At 40.7% G+C, this 21,349-nt stretch overlaps 1 protein-coding gene and 1 long non-coding RNA gene across 4 annotated transcripts; both read left to right on the top strand.

Moving 5' to 3' along the window:
- Positions 1-252: 252 nt before the first annotated feature.
- Positions 253-4,555, top strand: LOC122861666. The gene is made up of 5 exons (XR_006374546.1): positions 253-1,004; positions 1,121-1,182; positions 1,391-1,459; positions 1,605-2,891; positions 3,017-4,555. It is a non-coding gene; the product is annotated as an uncharacterized LOC122861666 (long non-coding RNA).
- Positions 4,556-8,836: 4,281 nt separating this feature from the next.
- ldah (lipid droplet associated hydrolase) lies at positions 8,837-20,552 on the top strand. Of its 3 annotated transcripts, XR_006374545.1 has the most exons (8): positions 8,837-8,964; positions 9,673-9,819; positions 10,608-10,742; positions 16,237-16,394; positions 16,795-17,035; positions 19,267-19,349; positions 19,547-19,812; positions 19,949-20,552. XR_006374545.1 is itself a non-coding variant. In XM_044166401.1 (7 exons), the coding sequence occupies exons 2-7, from the start codon at positions 9,681-9,683 to the stop codon at positions 19,733-19,735; spliced, it is 945 nt and encodes a 314-aa protein (XP_044022336.1). In that variant the 5' UTR covers positions 8,838-8,964; positions 9,673-9,680; the 3' UTR covers positions 19,736-20,552. The 3 variants fall into 3 exon arrangements, 2 of the variants coding, with proteins under 2 accessions (XP_044022336.1, XP_044022338.1); XM_044166401.1 differs by having other exon boundaries at positions 8,838-8,964; positions 19,547-20,552; XM_044166403.1 differs by lacking the exon at positions 9,673-9,819 and having other exon boundaries at positions 8,878-8,964; positions 19,547-20,552.
- The last annotated feature ends 797 nt before the right edge of the window (positions 20,553-21,349 follow it).

Below are 21,349 nucleotides of genomic sequence, written 5' to 3'. Positions count from 1 at the left end.
TTCTATATACTAAAATCTGTAGCAGTAATACAAAACATATTTTTTAACATTTTGGTCACTTCAGGAAAGATCATCAAATTTGAGGCTAAAATGTCATTTATGGTGTTTTTTTACTGTTCTCAAATCTCAAAAAGGTTAAAGATTTTACCCCAAAAGTATGTAAGGGTTAAGAAGACATACATGTTTAGTATATACATCTAATACTGCTTTTTTTTTTTTCTTCATATGTCAAAGGCCAGCATGCAAAAAAATTCAGGATCCAATTGATGCAGCTAAGCTGCTCAAGGATAACCTTTCTCTCCAGGACAAATATGTACCTCTGTGGGAGGACATAGTCAAACAAAATGCCCTGGCTGTCGTCCGTCAAAGAGAAGGGGATGCCTCAGACAGGACAGACGTGCTGGGGGAATAAATCCAGCAGTTTGGTAAATATAAGGGGCGGTGGCTTTTGGAAAACGCTACATAATCAACCTCATCAAGCACACAGAGAAGAGGCTGCAGGAGTGTTTATGACTGAGGGGCACAGCAAGGCCAGCTTGTTGTCCTTTTGTGGGTTATGTCCGCAGCTTTGATGAAATCCACTCTTTTATGTTATGAGTCGGGAAAACCCCACAGCTTGAGCAGCCTCAGAGGATGACCAGCGGGAGGTGTGGGACAGCAGGGCTGATGACTATGCAGCCTTCATCATTAAGTGTTTTTCAGGGACTCAGATGTACAGACTGCAGCAGTACCTGAGAAAGAATCTGTCTCCTCTCCACCAGTTCTTGCCTCAAATGCACCTGATGAAGCCATAATTAGGGTTTTTTCAGTATGCACAAAATGTGTTTGTGTGTTGTTTTTTTTTTGTACCTGTATTAATTTACTTCAAAACACAACTCAGTCATGGAACATGTGCTTTTAACCAAAATAATTATTTCAGTTTGTGTCACAGTGATGGATGATGATGAGGAGCTGGAGAAAGCAATGCAGAACATACCACCCACCAAGGAACTGGTACAGTGTTTGTAAGTAAATTTTTGTTTGATTTTGTACTGACTGAACATTCAAAACTGATTTAGGCTCAAACAGTGTTATTAAATGTGAGTCTGCTATACCACTGAATCTTTTTGTGTGTTGCCAGCTGCTGCTCCATCATCATCACTTGCTGTACCAGGATGAGCCACAGGAATGAAAACAGGTTTTGTAAGTTCACACATGTTGGATCGAGCTACAGTGAATTGCTCTCCAAAACAGAACCATGAATTAAACTGTTCTCTTTTGTGTGTTCTGGACATGTTCCTAATGTTATGTTAGCATGCTGATGTTCCTACTAACCAATAGGGTTCATGAGTTGATTTCCTCAATGGTGAGGGTAAGTACCCTTTTTTTTTCTTCATCCATCCTCTATCAGCTGGTCCTTCTGTTGTTGTTCCCCCACCGACACTCAGACTAGCCCCTCATACATCTGAGACACCACACAGTAAGATGTTTTTTTTAACTACTCTGAAGATGTTACTGTGGCCAAAATATGTTTTCATTTATTATACAATCCATGATAATAATACAATGTGTGAAAATTACCACATCACTAATTATGTTTTTGTTTTTCATCCTTGTTCCCACAGCTGGGCCTTCTGCTTTTGTTGCCCACCGCTGTGGCCTGGGTCCCACCATATGCTCAAACCAGGAAACACCCTTTCATTATGGCATCCCTCCACAGCCAGAACTCACTAACACTGTCAGCGCTCTCATCCCGCAATGTCTTTCAGTTCCATCCATTTTTTTATTTGGAAACAAGAGAGTGATATCATGGTGAGACTGAGAAATAATTACATACTCCCATGTCTTCATGGTTGTCCAAAGCCAAATATAGTCTCAGGCGGTGTTGGTAGGCCTCGAGTGATTGTTGGCACCAGGGAACAATACTACATCTTTGCTTCATGCCTTTGCTACAGTATGTGCAAGCAGATCTGGTTTGCTGACAGTCCTCTGTGACAGGATAAACAACCAAAGCGGTTCACAAACATTCTGCCAGCATTCCTAACTTACAAGAAGGTCATTTGCAAGTCTGCGCTTCATGAGCTAAGGCGCACCACGCCTGCAAAAGCTCAAGGATGCTTATCAGTTCTGTGGAATTCAGCCACCAAATCCTACAAAACAGCACATCAGAGAGCACTGTAGGACCAGAATTCCATAGCCAACAGAACTGGTTGACAGAGTGGAGAAAGTTTTTCGGCATTTCCACCTGACCATAGACCCAAATATCTTACCGCTCTTCAAACCATCCATGCTGAAGACATGGTGTATCCTCTGGAGATGCACATTCTCCGTGGGTGCCTAAGTGACCCTGAGGTCACAGAGGGAATCCTGTACAGGTATAGGGGAACTCTGCAGCTTAATCATGTACCTGGTGAGTGCCCAGAAGTCCCCATCTGGATTCCAGTCAGAGGGACCTCACAGCAGGAGGGGTATCATTTTCACAAATCCCAGTGGATTACAGGAACTCATGTGTCCTGTGAATTGTTCCAGGCCCAGGGCATGACAGCGCTGGCATGATGGAACTACCAAAGACTTCTGGACTTTAAGCAGCCAGATGTAATCCTCCCACATGTGTTCGATCCATTACTGATACCTGAGCTAACCTCTGCTTCAAAGAGAGTGATAGTGACACGGGAGAGTGGTTTGGCCTAGCCAGAGAGGTGAAGTACAGGGTACTTCTCTTTTCAAGTCAGAGTGCCGTCAAGTTCAACTTGACTGGAACAAACATAGGGTGCAAAGGAAAGATGATTACTCTGTTCTTGTGCCTCTCCCCCCTGGCCCAACACCATCCACAAACCCGGCACCACCCGGTGCATCCATCCACAAGCTACAGATGTTGTTCCAAGGAAGCATGGACCCTCTAGCTGAAATGGGTAAGTTAATACCAATTTCTAGGACCAACATTTTAAATATCACTGTAAATGCCTTTTTTGTAGTCATCAACATCAGCTGAGTAAATATGATTAAAATAACAATTAACTTAAAATAGCTCTTTTAGGTTTATTGTTCCAGAAACCTCAAATACCACACCCCTGCCATTGCAGTTCTCGCCAAGGAGTGCCCGCACTGGATCTATCAAGACTAGTGGACGAGTATTTGTCTTGGACCACAAACACTGGACATCATCAATGAAGAAGGCTATCGATGGCCTCCTAGACAATTACCATTGACAGACAGACATGTTGAAGCTTGTGGATCAAGACTATGCAGCTATGGTCCATCGGTCTGCCACAGATCCAAACAGTCTACTTCACCCCACAACCAACTACCATATAACACAGTACATAAAACACCTGGCTAAACAGGTGAACACAAGCCTATCACTGAACACCAGTCCAGACACAAAAACTGTGGCAAAGTTTAACTGAGTGAAGTGATACTGTCCATATCCCAGTTGTAGAACTGCCACCAGCCATTGTGAATCCAGCAGATCCGGTCTCAAAGCCAGCATCTGAAAAGCCACTAACACAGGAGAGTGTACAGAAAATGGTACAGGACATATTGCTACATCAGCAGGAGCAGCAGCAACAAAAACCCAGACAGACAAAAAAAATTCTCTTGTGTGTACAGCCAAAATCCCACTACCAAAGTGACGGATCATCAATTCATCACTTTTATCAACAAGGACCCATTAGATATTACTACTGCTCCACAAAGGTGTTTAAAACCTATTAGGCAGAGGGGCCTGACAAATCCTAGAATACCCTTTGAAGAGTTTGAACAGACTTCTTTCAGTGTGAACTGCAATTAATAAAGCGCAGAGTGGAGGACAAAGAGAAAAAGAAGAGGAAATCCCAGACTCTACCTCAGGGAAGAATGTGCCGTTTTTGTCGCACAGAGTTAAAGCAGGGCTCAAACAGCAAACATATTCACACAGGGAGTGCCAGGAAAATACCTTAACTGCCCAGCTAAAGTCCTTGCCTTATACAAAGACAGAAGCATGAGAAAGGAAATAACATGGAGGGAATTTCAAGCATCATCATTCTGAGATTTTATGCATACACTTGATAAATTTCATATTTTAATCATCTGTTGTTTTCATGTTGCACCATTCTGTTGCTCCATCCATTCCTTTCAATTACATACACATTTTAATCAGTCATTGTTTTTATGTTGTTCACATCCTGTCCTTAACATAACATCCATCCTAGCATATGAGATCTAAGTGGAGCATATTCTGGTAAATTGCAGCTGAATGTAAATTGTGTACTGATTAATCTAATTGATCTTGTTCTTTTTCTCTTGTGTAGGATCTGTATATCATAACCGAGTTGTTACTCATTATAAACTTCTTTTTATAGCTGCTTCTTTGTAGTCCCTGTTGTTTAGCTCAGTATTCTTCTTCTTCTTCTTGTTCCACCACATTTCCACAACTTCTGCCCTGCCCTGTCCCATTGCTTTGCAGCAGCTACAATTTCTCTAGTTATACTTGTTTTTTAAAAACTTGTTTATACTTGTTTTAGCACTCTCTAAATTCCACTGAAGGCACATGTTTGAGTAGATTTAATAAAACATTGATTTTAAGTAAAGGACTTGTTTCACTTGATTTCATCTTCAAAGCACTGGTCAGCTTATTTTCAATATGAATAACAGGTTAAAACGTCAGCAGACATGACAAAAATAAAACATGACATTTTGATTAATAGGATGCAGCCTGAAGGTGCTGATGACATCCATATGCCAATATGGATGTCATCAGCACCTTCAGGCTGCATCCTATTAATCAAAATGTCATGTTTTATTTTTTCCTCTGCCTCTGAAAATCCTGTTTTTGTCACTGCCTTTTGCATCTGCAGAAGTTCACCATCTGATCTGACTTTCACTCTTCACTTCAAACAGAAACCAGTCTCTGCTGCACAGGAACAGTGCATTCTAAAGTTTAGTAAAGTAGATCATATGAGACTAATGCCCCAATCACCTGTGATCTTGACATCTGGGAAGATAACTTAAATTTTCAATTTAAAGTAATTTTCAGTCTTGTACAACAGACACACCCAAAGAGTGCAGGTTTCCAACCAATCACCACAACTCTTAATTCCACTCATTAATTCTAACTGAAGGGGATTTCCTGTACTGATGGATCTTAATAGTCAAATTCTTTAGTTTGGAGTTATTTGCTAACTAAATGGGGATTCATTTACAATAGTCAATATTTTCTCTGGTGTGTATTGTATTGCATTTACCTGCATAAGAATTACAGTATTTGTTTAATTCCAAGGTCACATTTCATACATTACAATACATTTTGTTTAAACCACACATTAATCTCTTATGGCAGTAGCTCCAAGGACAACAGGCCGGAGGCACTGACCTCCCACATAATGAAGACCCTGGAGAGACTGGTGCTGGAAGAGCTGCGGCCCATGGTCAAACCCCTCCTGGACCCCCTTCAGTTCGCCTACCAGCCCCGGCTGGGAGTTGAGGATGCCATCATCTTCCTGCTGAACCGCATCTACACCCACCTGGACAAGCCGGCAAGCACAGTGAGGATCATGTTTTTTGACTTCTCCAGTGCTTTCAACACCATCCGGCCAGCCCTGCTGGGTGAGAAGCTGGCAGCGATGCAGGATACCACCCTTGTGTCCTGGATTGTTGACTACCTGACTGGCAGACCACAGCACGTGCAGCACTGTGTGTCGGACAGCGTGGTCAGCAACACTGGGGCCCCTCAGGGGACTGTCCTCTCTCCCTTTCTCTTCGCCATCTACACCACAGACTTTAGCTACCACACAGAGTCATGCCACCTTCAGAAGTTTACTGATGACTCTGCTGTGGTGGGATGTATCAGCGGTGGTGATGAGACTGAGTACAGGGCTGTGGTGGGTAACTTTGTTTCATGGTGTGAGCAGAACCATTTGCAGCTCAATGCGACAAAGTCTAAGGAGCTGGTTGTAGACCTACGAAGGGCCAAGGCACCAGTGACCCCGGTTTCCATGCAGGGGGTCAGTGTGGACATTGTTGAGGACTACAAATACCTGGGAGTACACATAAACTGGACTGGGCTAAGAACTCTCAAGCTCTTTACAGGAAGGGCCAGAGCCACCTCTATTTTCTGAGGAGGCTGAGGTCCTTCAACATCTGCCGGACAATGCTGAGGATGTTTTATGAGTCTGTGGTGGCCAGTGCTATATTTAGCTTTTTCCCATTTATTATTCATACCTCCATTACTGCTGTTGCAATACTACATATTACTTATATTATTACATTGCATTATTATACCGGTAATCCCACTTGGTACTTCACACTTATTTTATTTTATACTTATACACACTTGGTACTTAATTTATTTTCGGACCTGTTTTTATAGTTTTTATAGTGCATTGTATTATATTTTTTTGCTAGTACTTTCTCCTGTGTACACTGACGTAAAGGCGAGCTGCTGCGAGTTTCCCTTCGGGGATCAATAAAGTATTTCTGATTCTGATTCTGATATCCTGTATGCTGTTGCATGCTGGGCAGCAGGTTGAGGGTAGCGGACGCTAACAGACTCAACAAACTGATCCGTAAGGCCAGTGACATTGTGGGGGTGGACTCTCTGGCAGTGGTGTCAGAGAGAAGGATGCTGGCCAAACTACATGCCATCTTGGACAGTATCTCCCATCCACTCCATGACATGCTGGTCAAACAAAGGAGTACCTTCAGCGAAAGACTCATACCCCCAAAATGCACCACAGAGCACCACAGGAAGTCATTCCTGCCTGTGGCCATCAAACTCTTTGACACTTGGGGGAGGGAGAGTTAGTCTATATGACCCTAAGTCATTAAACTGGACATTGGACCATTAACATTACTGCAATACTTGAAGTAGTTGTGCAATATTCTCTATTTAATACTCCGGTGCAATATACTCTTTTTTTCAGTTTAATTTATTGATATTTATTCATACTTCTATTACTGCTGTGCAATATCCACCGTCTCATAATCATCTTAATAAGCTACACTTAACTTGACAGTACATGCACTATTACGTATTACTTATATTATTACATTGTATTATTATACCATACATACTTATCATCAACCGGTAAATCCACTTTGTACTTTACACTTATTTTAATTTTATACTTATATCCACTTTGTACTTAATTTATCTTACCTGTATTATAGTGTATTATATTTTGATTTGCTTAGAACTTCTATTCCTGTGTGCACTGCCGTGATAGTGAGCAGCTGTAACAAAAGAGTTTCCCCTCGGGGCTCAATAAAGTATTTCTGATTCTGATTTACAGGATTATGCATGCGCACATGCAGCAGCAGATTCAGAGACAGAGCAGACATTCAGGTCTGCTCAAACTGCAGTCCTGCTGATCAGCAACAGTTGACTTGATGGGCTTTTGGATTAATAGTAACTTTATGGTTATTTTATTTTGGTGTTGCTGAAGGGTTGATATTTATATACATATCTACGTACAATTAGCTTCTTAAAAGTTGAAGCCTCAAAAGAGCTTGGCCCACTCCTGATACTGTATCTGCTCGGTCTTAAGGGAAATTAGTTAAGACCATCATGGATATATACTACTACATCACATGATAAAATCAGTAATACGCTGTTTCAGGAGCATGTTGACCACTGCCATCAAACTGTACAACAGGAACTGTGAACTGCATTTTACAGCAGCAGCTAGATCGTTGATTCAGAATTACTCTGACATTGTTGTTGCTTTAGCTAATGGGAGCTAACTGGCTAATTGTGGTAGCAGTTGTTGAGTGCTTCCTTAGGAGAGGCAGGGGGCATGTGATTGGCTAAAAGGTGAGAGGGTGGTGATAACATCACTGTCTGTCATGAAATGCAACTGTGAAATAAAATGTGACATGAGATAATTGTTTTATTAGGAAGAAATGCCATTATGAAGTAAAAACAGACTTTTGGAAATGGGTATTTTGAAATAATGAAATAAGTCCTATAAAACTAAAAACAAAACCTAAAAAAAGATGAAATAATATTTCAAAATAATGAGTTGAGTGTTATTGTTTTTGTTGTAACTAAATTATTGTTTCAGTTATGTATTTTACACAAAATATTAATTTCATTATTTCTTTGATAATTATTTCTGTAATATTGAACACTTTGAGGCTCCATACAATTTACATGCACCATGTGCTCTATTATATATTACTAGTATTATTATTACTTTGCGGGTAGTAGTATAAAGCAACATATCTAACATTATATTAAATTGCATTATATTACTTATATCATTATATAATAATAATATATACAATACTTCTTATAATATTATTATTGTATTTTTATATTATATGCTATATTATTCTATTTCTGCTCTGTTTCTTTGCTATTTGCACAATTTATTTATATAGTCAAAGCTATAGTAATGTATACAATGTAGCTTTTTAATTTCACCTCTCTAATTTCTTTGATTTCTTACCTTACCTCTTAGCCTGTCTCTATGCTGTCATAACATGTGATTCCACAAATCTTAATACACATTACAAAGGCTAAAGTCAACATGTAGTAGTTATAGCACACTAACTAAAAACAAATGTTGCCTAAATAACCTCCTGCATAGTATGCACCAAGTATAAAAGCAATAGCAGTGGCATTAACAACAACAACAATACCAGTAATTTATTATTGATTATTGATTTGGTCCAGAAGGGCAATGTCAAAAAGTCACTATGCACTGAGTGCAGGTCTCTGCATATGTCAGCTACTGTAAACATTTTATTATTTCTACATTACCTTTCCTTCACTTATGTTATCTATCTACACTCTAGAATTATAAGGGCTAGTAATGTAGCTGTAATTTAGATGGTTACTTTTTTTTAATGCAGTCTACCATTCTTTAACAAAAAGAAGAAAGGTATTGTGGGGCGGTCGCTCAGCTGACCAATCAGAATCCAGCAGTGTGCGACGAAGCAGGAAGTACTCACACTGGGCAAACAGGAGACACTAATGGGGAGGATATCATCTTAATCTATTTACCGGTAAAAGATATTTTGGTACACATTGAACTTGTCAGATAGCGTCGGAAAACCAGTTACTATCAAGCTAACGTCACTCAGTACCTTGTAATTTGAACTAGTTTAAGCTGTTGTCAATGCTAGTGTTACTCTCACACCAAACTACATTTAAAGTCTGTCAATTTAATTCGGCTTCATATTGTTGGTAGAGGTGCATACCGCTCAATACAAATGTGATATTACATTAAGCAACCGTTCTTTTATTCGGCACCAACAAATTAGCAATTATTTATAGATATAAATTGAAATGCCAACTCTTATTATAATTTTTTATTTTGTTATTTGATCGCCTTCTCACTGTGTCCGTTCTTTCACTTGAAAGCTGTGTAGGCTATAGTGGTGGAATATTTGATGTGATTCTTTGAATATGACTGACAGCACAAACGCACCACATGCACAACTCGCTTTTTAACCTTTGACTTGGATGAAATGCATCTTTGGACTGGTTGATAAACTGCATCAGCTATTAGAGTCAGCTGTAATACATTATTACGTTATTGTGATACAGTATTACAGTTGCACCTCTTCAGTAGATCTGTATAAATGTATTTACCATGTGATCAAATGGATTGAAAGTGCTCAAAGGGTGCATAAAATGTGACTTATTAAGTAAAAAAGTAAAATGATAAAATTGCAATTGGTGTTCATATGTTTCTGCTCTTTTCCTGAAAGCTAATGAGATGGACAACATAGTGACAGACAAGAGGGATGAACCACAGACAGACTTTATCTACTGTTGTGGAGCCATCACAGAGGTTCTTAAATTTGGCTCTTGTCAGTTACACTCTGGACACAAGGTGCTTTTTGTCATCATTCCAGGTGAGGTGTACTAATATTCTGTATTCAGAAATCTGCACCACTTAAGTACAATATCAACAGACAGGTCCTGCGCTATCAGCTAATGTTGTGGCTCTGTCTTGTAGAGGAGCACTGTGTCAAAATCTAGATTTAAAAGCTTTTATTTTTGTTTAAACTGTGCTTGCATGGTGCATCTTTATAAATAAAATCACAACAAACTAACTAATGCACAGAAACCTTGGAGCTAGGTAGTATTACTACAGCATAGGAGTACTGGTTGGTACACACACAATACACAGAAGGTGGTTGATAGGGGTCAGTAGGGGCCCAACAGCAAAAGTTGACCCCAGGGTACTTTAGAGGTTAATCTGGCCATGACTGTATCAACTGTTCTGGTCAATAGCAGGCTGCAATGGCAGTTCAAGTTATTTTATTTTTATTTTGAAAGTTAGTCCCTGATCACACTTCAAGTCTTCTCTGTCATAACTGAATTTATATAGCATCATAAGTAGTTAGATACAAATGTACACTGTTTCCATTCAGCTACAGTTAATGTTGGATTTCACAGTTTTAACATTTTATTCTGATACAATATTGAGGGGATATAATATAATAGGAATGGATTTTCTTTTGAAAGGTGAAAGGTATCATGAAAGCTTGAAAATTTGAGAAACATGCTTGCTGGCAGAAGACCCTTGGTTTAAGTGATCAGGTTTTTGCAAAAATCCAGGCATTGAAAGTGAAATAGTTCTTTCCCCACCTTTTGTTATGCGGGGAAATATGTTGATCTATTGTTGTCTTCCATACAGGTAACCCAGGTGTAGTGGGCTTCTACAGAACCTTCATGCAAACACTTCACAGTATGTTTGGACACCGCCACCCAGTGTGGGCTGTAAGCCATGCTGGCCACTGTGTACCTCCAGACTCCATGGACATGGTAGAAGGTACAGATTACTATGGGAGGCCAATTTGGGGGAAAACATTTAAATACATGCACATCCACATTGACATGTGCACATACGTACTAAAAACATGCACATACACATTGACATGTGCACATACGTACTAAAAACATGCACATACACATTGAAAATGTGCACATATGCACTGAAAACGTGCATATGCACACTGAACATTTTCACACCCCACCACCTTTACACACAGTGGGATATAGGCTACTTGTGTGTGTGGGTGTCTGAGTGTGTGCGCGCAAAATAATTTCAGTGTGCCCATAAGTTGTTTCAGTGTAACAGGAAGGCACACTGATGGCATGCGGTGTGTTGCTGCCCAATCTGAGTCAGCCGGAGATGTGAGACGCGCATGCACCATTTTACCAACATCCTGAAAAAAAAGGGGAAACACCGCGGGGATAGAAACCACCACTGCCTGTCCTAACCTAAAATCAGGGCATGTATTTGTGAGTGAGTGATGTGCCTTGTTGTGACAGATTGTGTATCTAGGCAACAATATGCACAATTAATTATGTGCTAGCAGATTTATGAACAATGTTTTGTTCAAAGTCCCTAAACCTATGGGGAGAGATATTTCTTATATTCTTAATTTTTGCTTCTTCATATATTTCATACACTTAATTTCTTTGTCTGCATATTCACATGAAACCTACTATACTTAGCTTTATAATCTACAGTATGCAATGATTTGCTGACTTGCGAAATACGATCAAGTTCTCTTTGACTTAGACTCATACCTGTATAAATGTGTTTTGATACCGTGCTGTCTAGGCCTTACGTGCCATGCTGAATTGAAACTGAAACTGAATTGAAGATTGGTGAAGTGTACTGGCGAAAGAAAATATAACAACAAGGTTATTGGTAATGTTTTTAAATGTAAGTTATTTTCTGATTTTAAAACACCCTTAAAAGTAAGAATAACTGAACAGTGAAATATTGCAATTATCTTAAATGGCCAATTTCACCTAAAATAAAAGACATTCAGTTTAAAATTATGAACAATGTTTATCCAGCTGCTGAAACCTTACAGAAAAGGTTTCATTTTGAAGTAGATCCTCGTGGATTTTGTTTGAAAGAGCCTGAAACTATTGAGCATTTATTCAGTCACATTGCAGTTTTGGCACGATCTTTACAGCTGGTTAAATATCTGGACTGGCATTTGATTTATTTCAGGTTTTGATTTATATGGACGGTCTCTCAAGGAAGTTCTTGGGTATGGTAAACATAATTATCATTATGGGTAAATATATACATAAATGCAAATGGAAAACAGTAAACCCTCCTTAATTTGTTTTAAAAATGAATGTAAAAACAATTAATCATCCATAAAAATATCTAAGAATAATCAGTCTCTTAATGAATTATAAGAAGTCATGTCTAAGTCTCTTTCATTTTAAGTTATAGTCCTTGTTTCTCAAATCTTTAAGTTTACATTTTGTTATACTGGTGAAACCAGATATTTACATATACTTCAGAAAAAAACACAAAAACTTTTTTTTCTTTACATTAAATCAGAGTAAACTTTTTCTGTTTTAGATCAATAAATATTAACATATTTTTTGCATTTGTTAAATGTCAGAATTAAGAGAGGGAGAATTTTTATGTATTTTTCTTATCACTTTCATCAAAGTCAGAAGTATACATACACTTCCTTAGTATTTGGTAGAATTGCCCCGAAACTGTTTCACTTGGGCCAAACATTTTGGGTATCCTTCCACAAGCTTTCTACAATAGTTTGCTGGAATTTTGGCCCACTCCTCTTGACAGAACTGGTGTAACTGGGTCAGGTTTATAGGCCTTCTTGCTCGCACTCGCCTTTTCAGTGCCGTCCACAAATTTTCTATGGGATTGAGATCAGGGCTTTGTGATGGCCATTCCAATACCTTGACTTTGTTGTCCTTAAGCCACTTTGTAACTAATTTGGAGGTATGCTTGGGGTCATTGTCCATTTGGAAGCCCAAGCTTTAACTTCCTGGCTGATGTCTTCAGATGTTGCTTCAATATATCCACATAATTTTCTTTTCTCATGATGCCATCTATTTTGGGAAGTGCACCAGTCCCTTCTGCAGCAAAGCAGCCCCACAACATTATACTACCACCCCCATATTTCACAGTTGGGATGGTGTTCTGAGGCTTCAAAGCTTCACCCTTTTTCCTCCAAATATACCGTTTATCATTATGGCCGAACAGTTCAATTTTTGTTTCGTCAGACCACAGGACATGTCTCCAGAAATTAAGATTTTTGTCCCCATGTGCAGTTGGAAACTGTAGTCTGGCTTTTTTTATGGTGGTTTTGAAGTAATGGCTTTCTCCTCCCAGAGTAACCTTTCAGCTCACAGGACTTGTTTTACTGTGGAGAATGACACTGTCTTACCAGATTCAGCCAGCACCTTCTCAAGGTCTTTTGCTGTTGTCCTGGGGTTGAGTCGCACATTTCGCACCAAAAAACATTCCTCTCTGGGAATCTGTCTCCTTCCTGAGTGGTATGATGGTTGTACATTCCCATGTTTTTTATACTTGCGTATTATTGTCTGAACGGATGAACGTGGGACCTTCAGGCATCTGGAAATTGCACCTAAGGATGAGACACACTTGATTGTGGAGGTCCACAATTCTTTTCCTGATGTATTGGTTGATTTCTGTTGATTATCCCATGATGTCAAAGAAAGAGGCTCTGTGTTTGAGGTGTGCCTTTATATGCATCCACAGTTGTGCCACCAATTAACTCAAATGGAATCAATTAACCTATCAGAAGCTTCTTAAGCTCAGAATGGAATCATCTGGAGTTTTCTTTTTGTTTAAAGACACAATAAACTTAGTGTATGTATACTTCTGACTTTGATGAAAGTGATAAGAAAAATACATAAGAATTCCCCCTCGCTCGATTCTGACATTTAACGATACAAAAAAATATGTTCATATTTATTGATCTAAAACAGAAAAAGTTTATTCTGATTTAATGTATGACAGTAAAGAAAAAAGTTTTTGTGCATGTAAATATCTGGTTTCAACTGTATTGTCAACCCCCCAAGTGTTTAAATGTTTTTTCCCCTGTTTTTGTTGTACAATGCATATGTGTGTATGTATATACTGTATATACACTAAATATATATATGTGACTGAAGTTATATGTATATGCTCAGGCTTGTATTTATTGTTTCGTATGCAAGCTAGTGTTCCCTTCTTCAGTATGTAAACTGCAAATCTTCAATAAAGGAAAACCAGCACACACAGTCAGTCACACGCGCAGGGGGCTCCGTGCCAGACTGCTTTCAGTGTTCCTGTTACACTACAACTTTTGGGCGCACTGAAATTATTTTACACGCAGACACTCAGATACCCACAAACACAAGTAGCCTATATCCCGTTGTGTGTGAAGGTGATGGGGTGTGAAAATTTTCAGTGTGTGTGCATGTTTTTAGATTGTGTGTGATATTTTCAATGCATATGTGCAGGTTTTCTGTGCGTAAGTGCACATTGTCAATGTGGACGTGCACGTATTTCAATGTTTCTTTCCCATAGATTATTCTCTAGTTCTATTCACAATAGGGTTCCCACGCAGACTTAAGTAGAGAGCAAGCAAGAGAGAGCTTCTTTGGCTCTGCAGAGGACTGCAACGGCATCCTTTGGCTGTATTCACTGCCGCTGGGGAAGCAGCCCACAGTTCCGAACCCATACCAGGGCACCCGCCTGGCTTTAGGTGGTCCTCGCAGTCATCAGATTGCATTCCGGTCTGCCAGTCTTCAGCCGACACTCCAGCCTGCCAGTCATCAGCCTGCACCCCGGCCTGCCATTCATCAGCCTGTACCCCGGCCCGCCAGTCATCAGCTTGCTCCCCGGCCCGCCCGTCATAATACTGCAAACCAGTGGCTGCACCGCTGCCCAGCTGGTCGCCTGCACCGCTGCCCAGCTGCTCTCCTGCACCGCTGCCCAGCTGTTTGCCTGTTCCGCTGCCAAGCGACTCATCTGCTCCACTGCCGCCACCAGTTCCTGCGCCGCGGCAGGCCTCCAGTTCCTGCGCCACGGCAATCATCAACCCTTGCTGGATCGCAGCCGGTCCCCGTTCCCGGACTCCCGGCTAGATCGCAGCCACTTCCCGTTCCCGGACTCCCTGCTAGATCACAGACACCTCCTCGACTCCCTGCTGGATCACAGTCGCCTCTTTTCCCGGCTGGATCGCAGCAGCAGCCATCTCTAGTCGCCATTTGATCTCAGCTGCCTCCTGCCCTGTTGGGACCACAGCACACCACTGAACCGTCTGCTGGGTCGCAGCACGCCGCTGAACCGTCGGCTCGTTCACAGCAGCAGCAGCAGACCCTCCTTCTCTGCCGGAGTGGCAGGCTCCGGATTCCTGGACATCACTGGTTCTGCAAGCACCTCTACCAATCTTCCCGTCGCCGGCTCCCTGTCTTGCTGTCCCATCCCGGGCTCCCTGTCTTGCTGTGCTGTCCCCGGCTCCTTGTCTTACTGTCCTGTCGCCAGGTCCTGATCTGGTTCTCCGGCCTCCAGAGGGGTTCCGCCTTCGGCACTGGTCTCCAGAGGGTCTCCGTCTTCGCCGAAGATCTCCAGAGAGATCCGTCTTCGCCGCCGGTCTCCAGAGGGTTTCCGTCTTCGCCGCCGGCATTCCGCCAGGCCTCCAGATGGTTTTTATCTTTGTCACGGACCTCATGAGGTGAGATGACATGATGTCCAGCTCCCCGACTGTCCGCCTGAAGCCCTCAGTTCCGCACAAGTCCAGCCCCCGGGTCGTCCGCCCGAGGTTCCCAGCTCCACACATGTCCAGTCCCTGGGCCGTCCGCCTGAGGTTCCAAGCTCCATACATGTCCAGCCCCCAGGCCGTCAGTCCGAGGTTCCCAGCTCCGCACATGCCCAACTCCTGGGCCGTCTCCCCGGATCAACCTGTTCCCCGTGGAAGAGGACGACCACCACGTCGGCAGGGTCCATGACCATCGGGAGCTGGCTGTGGGGGGGGTAGTAATGTCACAGACACGCCAGGCTCCACCATCAGTTAATCACACACACGCCTGCTCCCTATCACACTCCTGCTCGCCATCAGCACCTAATCACAGCCAGGATAAAAGCACATCACTCGCCTCAGCCAGTTGTCTGATCTCGTTTTACGAAGGACTCTACATGGGATTCTCCACAACTCCTATATTCTACTCCAGCGTGTTTCCACTACAGCGTGTTTTCACTCTATCCTACTCCAGCGTGGTATCCACTCCATTCTACTCCAGCGGGTTTCCCTGCCTCCGTACATCATCAACTAGTTGTGAGCTTACCTGCATACCTGTCTGCTCTGGCTGTAACCCAATAAAGATCCATCTGTTTCTGTATCGGTGTCTCCTGCTTGTCTGTCCGTAACACACAAACATAGAGTGGGAATTTAATTCAGTGGAGATAAGGTCCAGACATAGACACTACAAGTTTTAATTTTTTACTTTTTTTTATACAAATGCCTCCTCAGAAGCCGAGGGTGATGTGTTTGGTCTAAACGGGCAGATTGAACACAAGCTGGCCTTTCTCAGGAGAAGTGTTCCCAGAGAAACCAGCCTGGTCCTGGTGGGACACTCCATTGGCTGCTACATTATTCTGGAGATGATGAAGAGAAATCCTGAACTCAAGGTTAGTTGCAATATCTCACAATCTTTCATTTTGGGAAACACATTGTATTTTCAGGGTGACAACAATTAAACATTTAACCATCAAAATCACCCTGCTGTGCACAGGGTGGCGCATTAAAGACGAGTTAGTGACACCTGTGGCAAGAAAAATCTGTCAGATGCTTTTAAAACATCCTTCCCACTGTCTGGCTGTGATGCTAAAAGGAAGCAGATGAAATGATATGAAAGACTATCTTTTTACATTCAGGGGGTTTCCATAATTTACAAATTCTTATCTCAGAGGGAATCGTTTACCTGCAATGATTTACCTCCTTAGGATTTTTGTATGTCCTGTTAATCCAAGACATGCTGAAATATGTCCTTTGTAATTTATTTAAAAATATATACATATTTTTTAACAGATTATAAAGGCCATCATGCTGTTTCCCACCATTGAGCGCATGGCTCAGACTCCTCAGGGGAAGGTCATGACCCCTGTGTTGTGTCACATGCGTTATGTGGTCTACCTGCCTCTCTTCCTGCTTTCTCTGCTGCCTGAGGGACTCAAAGACAGCCTAATCAAACTGGTGTTTGGTGGCATCCGCTCTCTGGACCATACTGTAGTCCAACCTAGTGTAGGTCTACTCAGTGGAGACTGTGCTGGTAGGTTCTGCTTTGTTCTTTACTCCTGTGATGCATATAATCACTTTTTGTTGAGTATGTGTTATGGTGGTATTGAATCAACTCTGTTAAAGTTAAGCTAGTGCAATCTTAAAAGTACCAGTAAGTGTTATACGTTTTTAGAAGTTATATATATAGTTTTTTTCAGACAGCTTGTATTCCAAGCATGTAATGCCACCCTTTATACAGACTACTGAGGAGTAATTTCCTATTATACAGTTGTAGAATGTGCAGTGGTCAGCTGGCTGTCAACTGTGGTGTTTGTGGTGTGGTTCTATAGAAGTCCAAAAAAGAGGTGAAGAGACAGGAGAAGACACAAGGGGCCAGATTTACAAAGAAAAATGGCTTTTCATGGACTTTGCAGGATGTATTTAGCTCCTGATATACTAAGGTAGCAGCTCATAATGCATTCAGCTCCTGGACTGATCCTGGGACTGACCTCCAGACATATTCTGCAAGTGAAGGAGAGCTCATAGGTGCAGTTCAGAAGTGGGATTTCTGTGAGTTTGCCAAGTTCAGATTTGAAATGATAACATTTACTTTTGCGGAGTGGCAATTCAACAGAAAAACTCATATTGTTACTCAAAATATTACTATTATATTATAACTGTGTATCTAATTATTAATACAGTAGGAAGTGTTAAGCACATTCATGGGCACCAAAAAGTAGATGGAGTGACATGATAAGATGCAGTAAAGATGTACAAAATATACAGAAACCACCTGAGAGAGAGAGAGAGAGAGAGAGAGAGAGAGAGAGAGAGAGAGACTCTAAATGTCTTATCACTATATTATACTATATGATGTTATAATAATATGTATGTATATATAACATATATAATAAGTTATACTGTTTATTGCATAATGCACTAAATTATATCTCAATATTATTAATACAGACAACTCTAAGTATAATTACATAATATAATATTCTGGTGTATACTGTTATATCTGACTCTATATTACTCTTATGTATATTATAATCTGCTAACTTTGCTGCTACTGATCACACTACTATGTCACTTTGCTTGAGACGGTATTGCAGTATTGCATCAGTTCATGTACTCCCGAATTTCCCATCTGGGGGATCAATAAATAACAATCTTATCAAAAGAAAGAAAAGTGCAGTTGCTAACCTGTAGTGATTTCAGTTTATTAATAACCTAGTTCATATTCAGGTTTGATGAATGCTGTTGCATTGCAGATATTGTATTTGTTAATAATCATTGCTCCATTTTTCTTTCTAAGATCCAGTTTAATAGGCCTATATTTAATTCACATTAGAGAATTTCCCCCACAAAACTGGCCATCGCAAATTGCGTGACCTTGCATGTGACCAGAATACATAATCAACCTCTGTCAACATGTCTCCTCCTATTATTTGCACAATCCTACCTGAAATGCATATGCAATAAGGAAAGAGACAAAACTTGCAAACACAAGTGGTCTGTCAGGGCCCTGATAATTTGACCAAATATTGTATGCAATATTTTGCATGCAATGAAATTTTCCATTTTTTCTTAAAGTGTATCTAAACCCCCCAACCACTTTTTCAGCGGAATACCAATGTATATGGGTATTTAATATTGTTGTTGATGGATTCAGGTCCAAATCTTGACATTTTAGTGGAAAGTATTTGAATTCTACATAGTGTTTATAAATATGCATAGCAACTTCCCTCTACAGATTGAAACCCGGCAATTGCAATTGAATTTTGCTATTGGCTGATCTGGAGGCAGGCGACATATATGGAGGCAGCTTTCATCACTAACAGTCAACCGTTCTTTGGTTGGACAAATTTAGTACGTGTTAGTGTTTTGTTGGGCTAAAGCCACCCCTCAGTTTTACTATTTGATTCCCACCACAACCTTGTTTTTAACACAGTAGAAAACACATAGCACATTTTGTATATCATATTCAAACATTTATAGGTGTGTAAGTCCTAGAGTGGCTGCACAAATCAGTTTTAAACTGTCCCTCACATCATTTGCTTTGTCAAACTATTTGATTGAGGAATAGGATGCATGTACTTTAGTATGCTGCACAGACTCGTATCCTGACATTATGTTTGCACAGCTTCTGCATTGATCAAAGAACCAGTCAAACCAATGGATGCAATATTCCAAAGAACTGAAACCGCAAGCCTGTGTGTCATTTAATATTTCTGAAATAAAGCAATGACTACACTAGTGTGATTTTGTTTCTCTTTCTAGTGAATGCTATGTACATGGGGGGTCAGGAAATGAGGAAAGTTGTGGAAAGAGACAACATAACCATCAAGAAAAATCTTGAAAAGGTAAGAAAAGGCCTACTTATATAATTGCATTATATTTATCTGTATTTCATACCTACTAGTCAATATTTGATAACATAAAAACCACGGGACATAAAGACAACATGTTTGCTTGAATGATCAGTTGATGGTTTACTTTAGCTGTTATTGTGTATTAAATTTAGGCACCAGCAGTAAACCATCTGTGTTCCCATTTTCAGCTTATATTTTATTATGGAGCTACAGACCACTGGTGCCCTGTTCAGTATTATCATGACATTAAGCAGGACTTCCCACATGGAGATTTCAGACTGTGTGAAAACGGGTTCCGCCACGCCTTCGTCCTGGATGCAGGAACAGAAGTTGCCAAAATGGTGGTCAAATGGATCAGTGCAGATTTGAGGACATGAGTTCATTCCTCCCTTGCCATCTACTCCTCTGTCTATCTGCCATGAACACTGATGACGACTCTTAGCCTCCAGACCAGGTAGCCAGGGTTTTTTTATTAGCAGAAATCATATAATTGAATGAAGAAAAGAGAATGAAAGCTCAGTGCCGAAGAAATATCAAATATTCATTTAAATATATTTTTATCGAGTTATGTTTTTTGTCATGCTAACAAGATTAACTGCAGGACTGGAAACGCTCAGCGACTCTCTTTGATTCACCTGGCTACGAACAACAGGGAAAGACCTAAACATACAAAATAAGAGGCATGCCAGACCTGCATTCCTGAGGAAGCAACACATTTGTATTCTTTCTGTTAGCCAAGTTTGAATTAATGTAAATTAGTTATCCAATCAGTCAATAATCCAGCTAACATTTCTCAGCACGTTTTCTTGATGAATAGTCCAACTCTGATGTTTGTACGAGGTGAGACAGATGAAATATTAATTAATGGATTTAACATCTCGTTTGTCATGTAACAACACATCTAGTGGCCAACGGATAGAAATTTCAAACTATTGCAATTACAATCTGTGTAGGATTGTAGCTTATTATACTGTATTGTGTGATCAAACAAAGTCTTGTTTAACCATAGCCACTTAGTAATAGTGTTGAAAATCATGTTTTGACAGTTACGTAGTTAGTAATGCCATGTTAAATAATGAAATGATCTGCTAAAATAGGTGTTGGTTAAATTATGTGTTTTTCTGATTGTTTATATCACTATGCCATTTTGTGTCTCGAATCACGATTGTGTGACCATAGTGATGTACTGAAGTATGTGAATTTTGCGTGTAACACTTAAATTAAATTCACTAGAGTCATAAAACCTGAGCAGCCATCTTAGAAGTTCCAAATACAAAGGAATTAATATTCATTAGAGGTTTCTGCGCAAAATGTCTTCTTCCCTCAAAACTCCACCTGCTTTGGCTAGTTGACAAAAAGAGCTGAACGACCTCTGTCCGTCAGGCTGGTCCTCAGCTTGAGCTCAAGAAACTTTGTTTTTAATTTTATCTTAAAACGTGCACACTTTAACCTTTTTCTAAGCAAGCTTGAGTGCCTCAGTACCAAACTGAAGAATTGTTTTATCTTGCCTTTTTATATTTTTGTACCACTAAGCCTTCTGGGTTTCATAGTATTTTCTTTTTGAAGTTTTCATCCGGCCAACAAAATTATTCAAGCCTAGCTGAAGAAGTTAGTGTAGCAGATTCATTTTATTCGACATTCAGCCACAACATCACAAGGACTTAACAGAAGCCCTATTGTCAGCCCTACATATCAGAGCCTTGGGTGAACCGTGCCAGCGAGCGACTCCTCGTATGGAACCTCTGTCTGTTGGCCCTGAAGTGAAACCACCGGGTCTCCTGGTAGGCCCCTCAGCTCCTCAGGGAAAAATTGCCCTCAAAGTCGCCTGGAAGAGTAACCTGCAACTGGGTTCCTTCACAGCAGAGCCCTAAGTTACAGGCAGCCAGACCTGCACGTCCCGCTGTGCTGAGCCAGCAGACTCAACACTGCACGAATTTGGAAGTCAGCCAAAACGGTCTCCTCTCTGCAATGACGCTTCAACAAGTAGGCGA

Source organism: Siniperca chuatsi, linkage group LG15, assembly GCF_020085105.1.
Source record: "Siniperca chuatsi isolate FFG_IHB_CAS linkage group LG15, ASM2008510v1, whole genome shotgun sequence".
In the NCBI taxonomy this organism is placed as follows: domain Eukaryota; kingdom Metazoa; phylum Chordata; class Actinopteri; order Centrarchiformes; family Sinipercidae; genus Siniperca; species Siniperca chuatsi.
This window is presented reverse-complemented; position numbering and strand designations above follow the sequence as displayed.

Bases quoted from the DNA above. Each gene is read 5' to 3' on its own strand.
- ldah (XM_044166401.1), top strand. From the start codon at position 9,681: ATGGACAACATAGTGACAGACAAGAGGGATGAACCACAGACAGACTTT. The intron at 9,820-10,607 runs GTGAGGTGTACT...TCTTCCATACAG, and splicing joins GCTTTTTGTCATCATTCCAG to GTAACCCAGGTGTAGTGGGC. The intron at 16,395-16,794 runs GTTAGTTGCAAT...ATTTTTTAACAG, and splicing joins AGAGAAATCCTGAACTCAAG to ATTATAAAGGCCATCATGCT.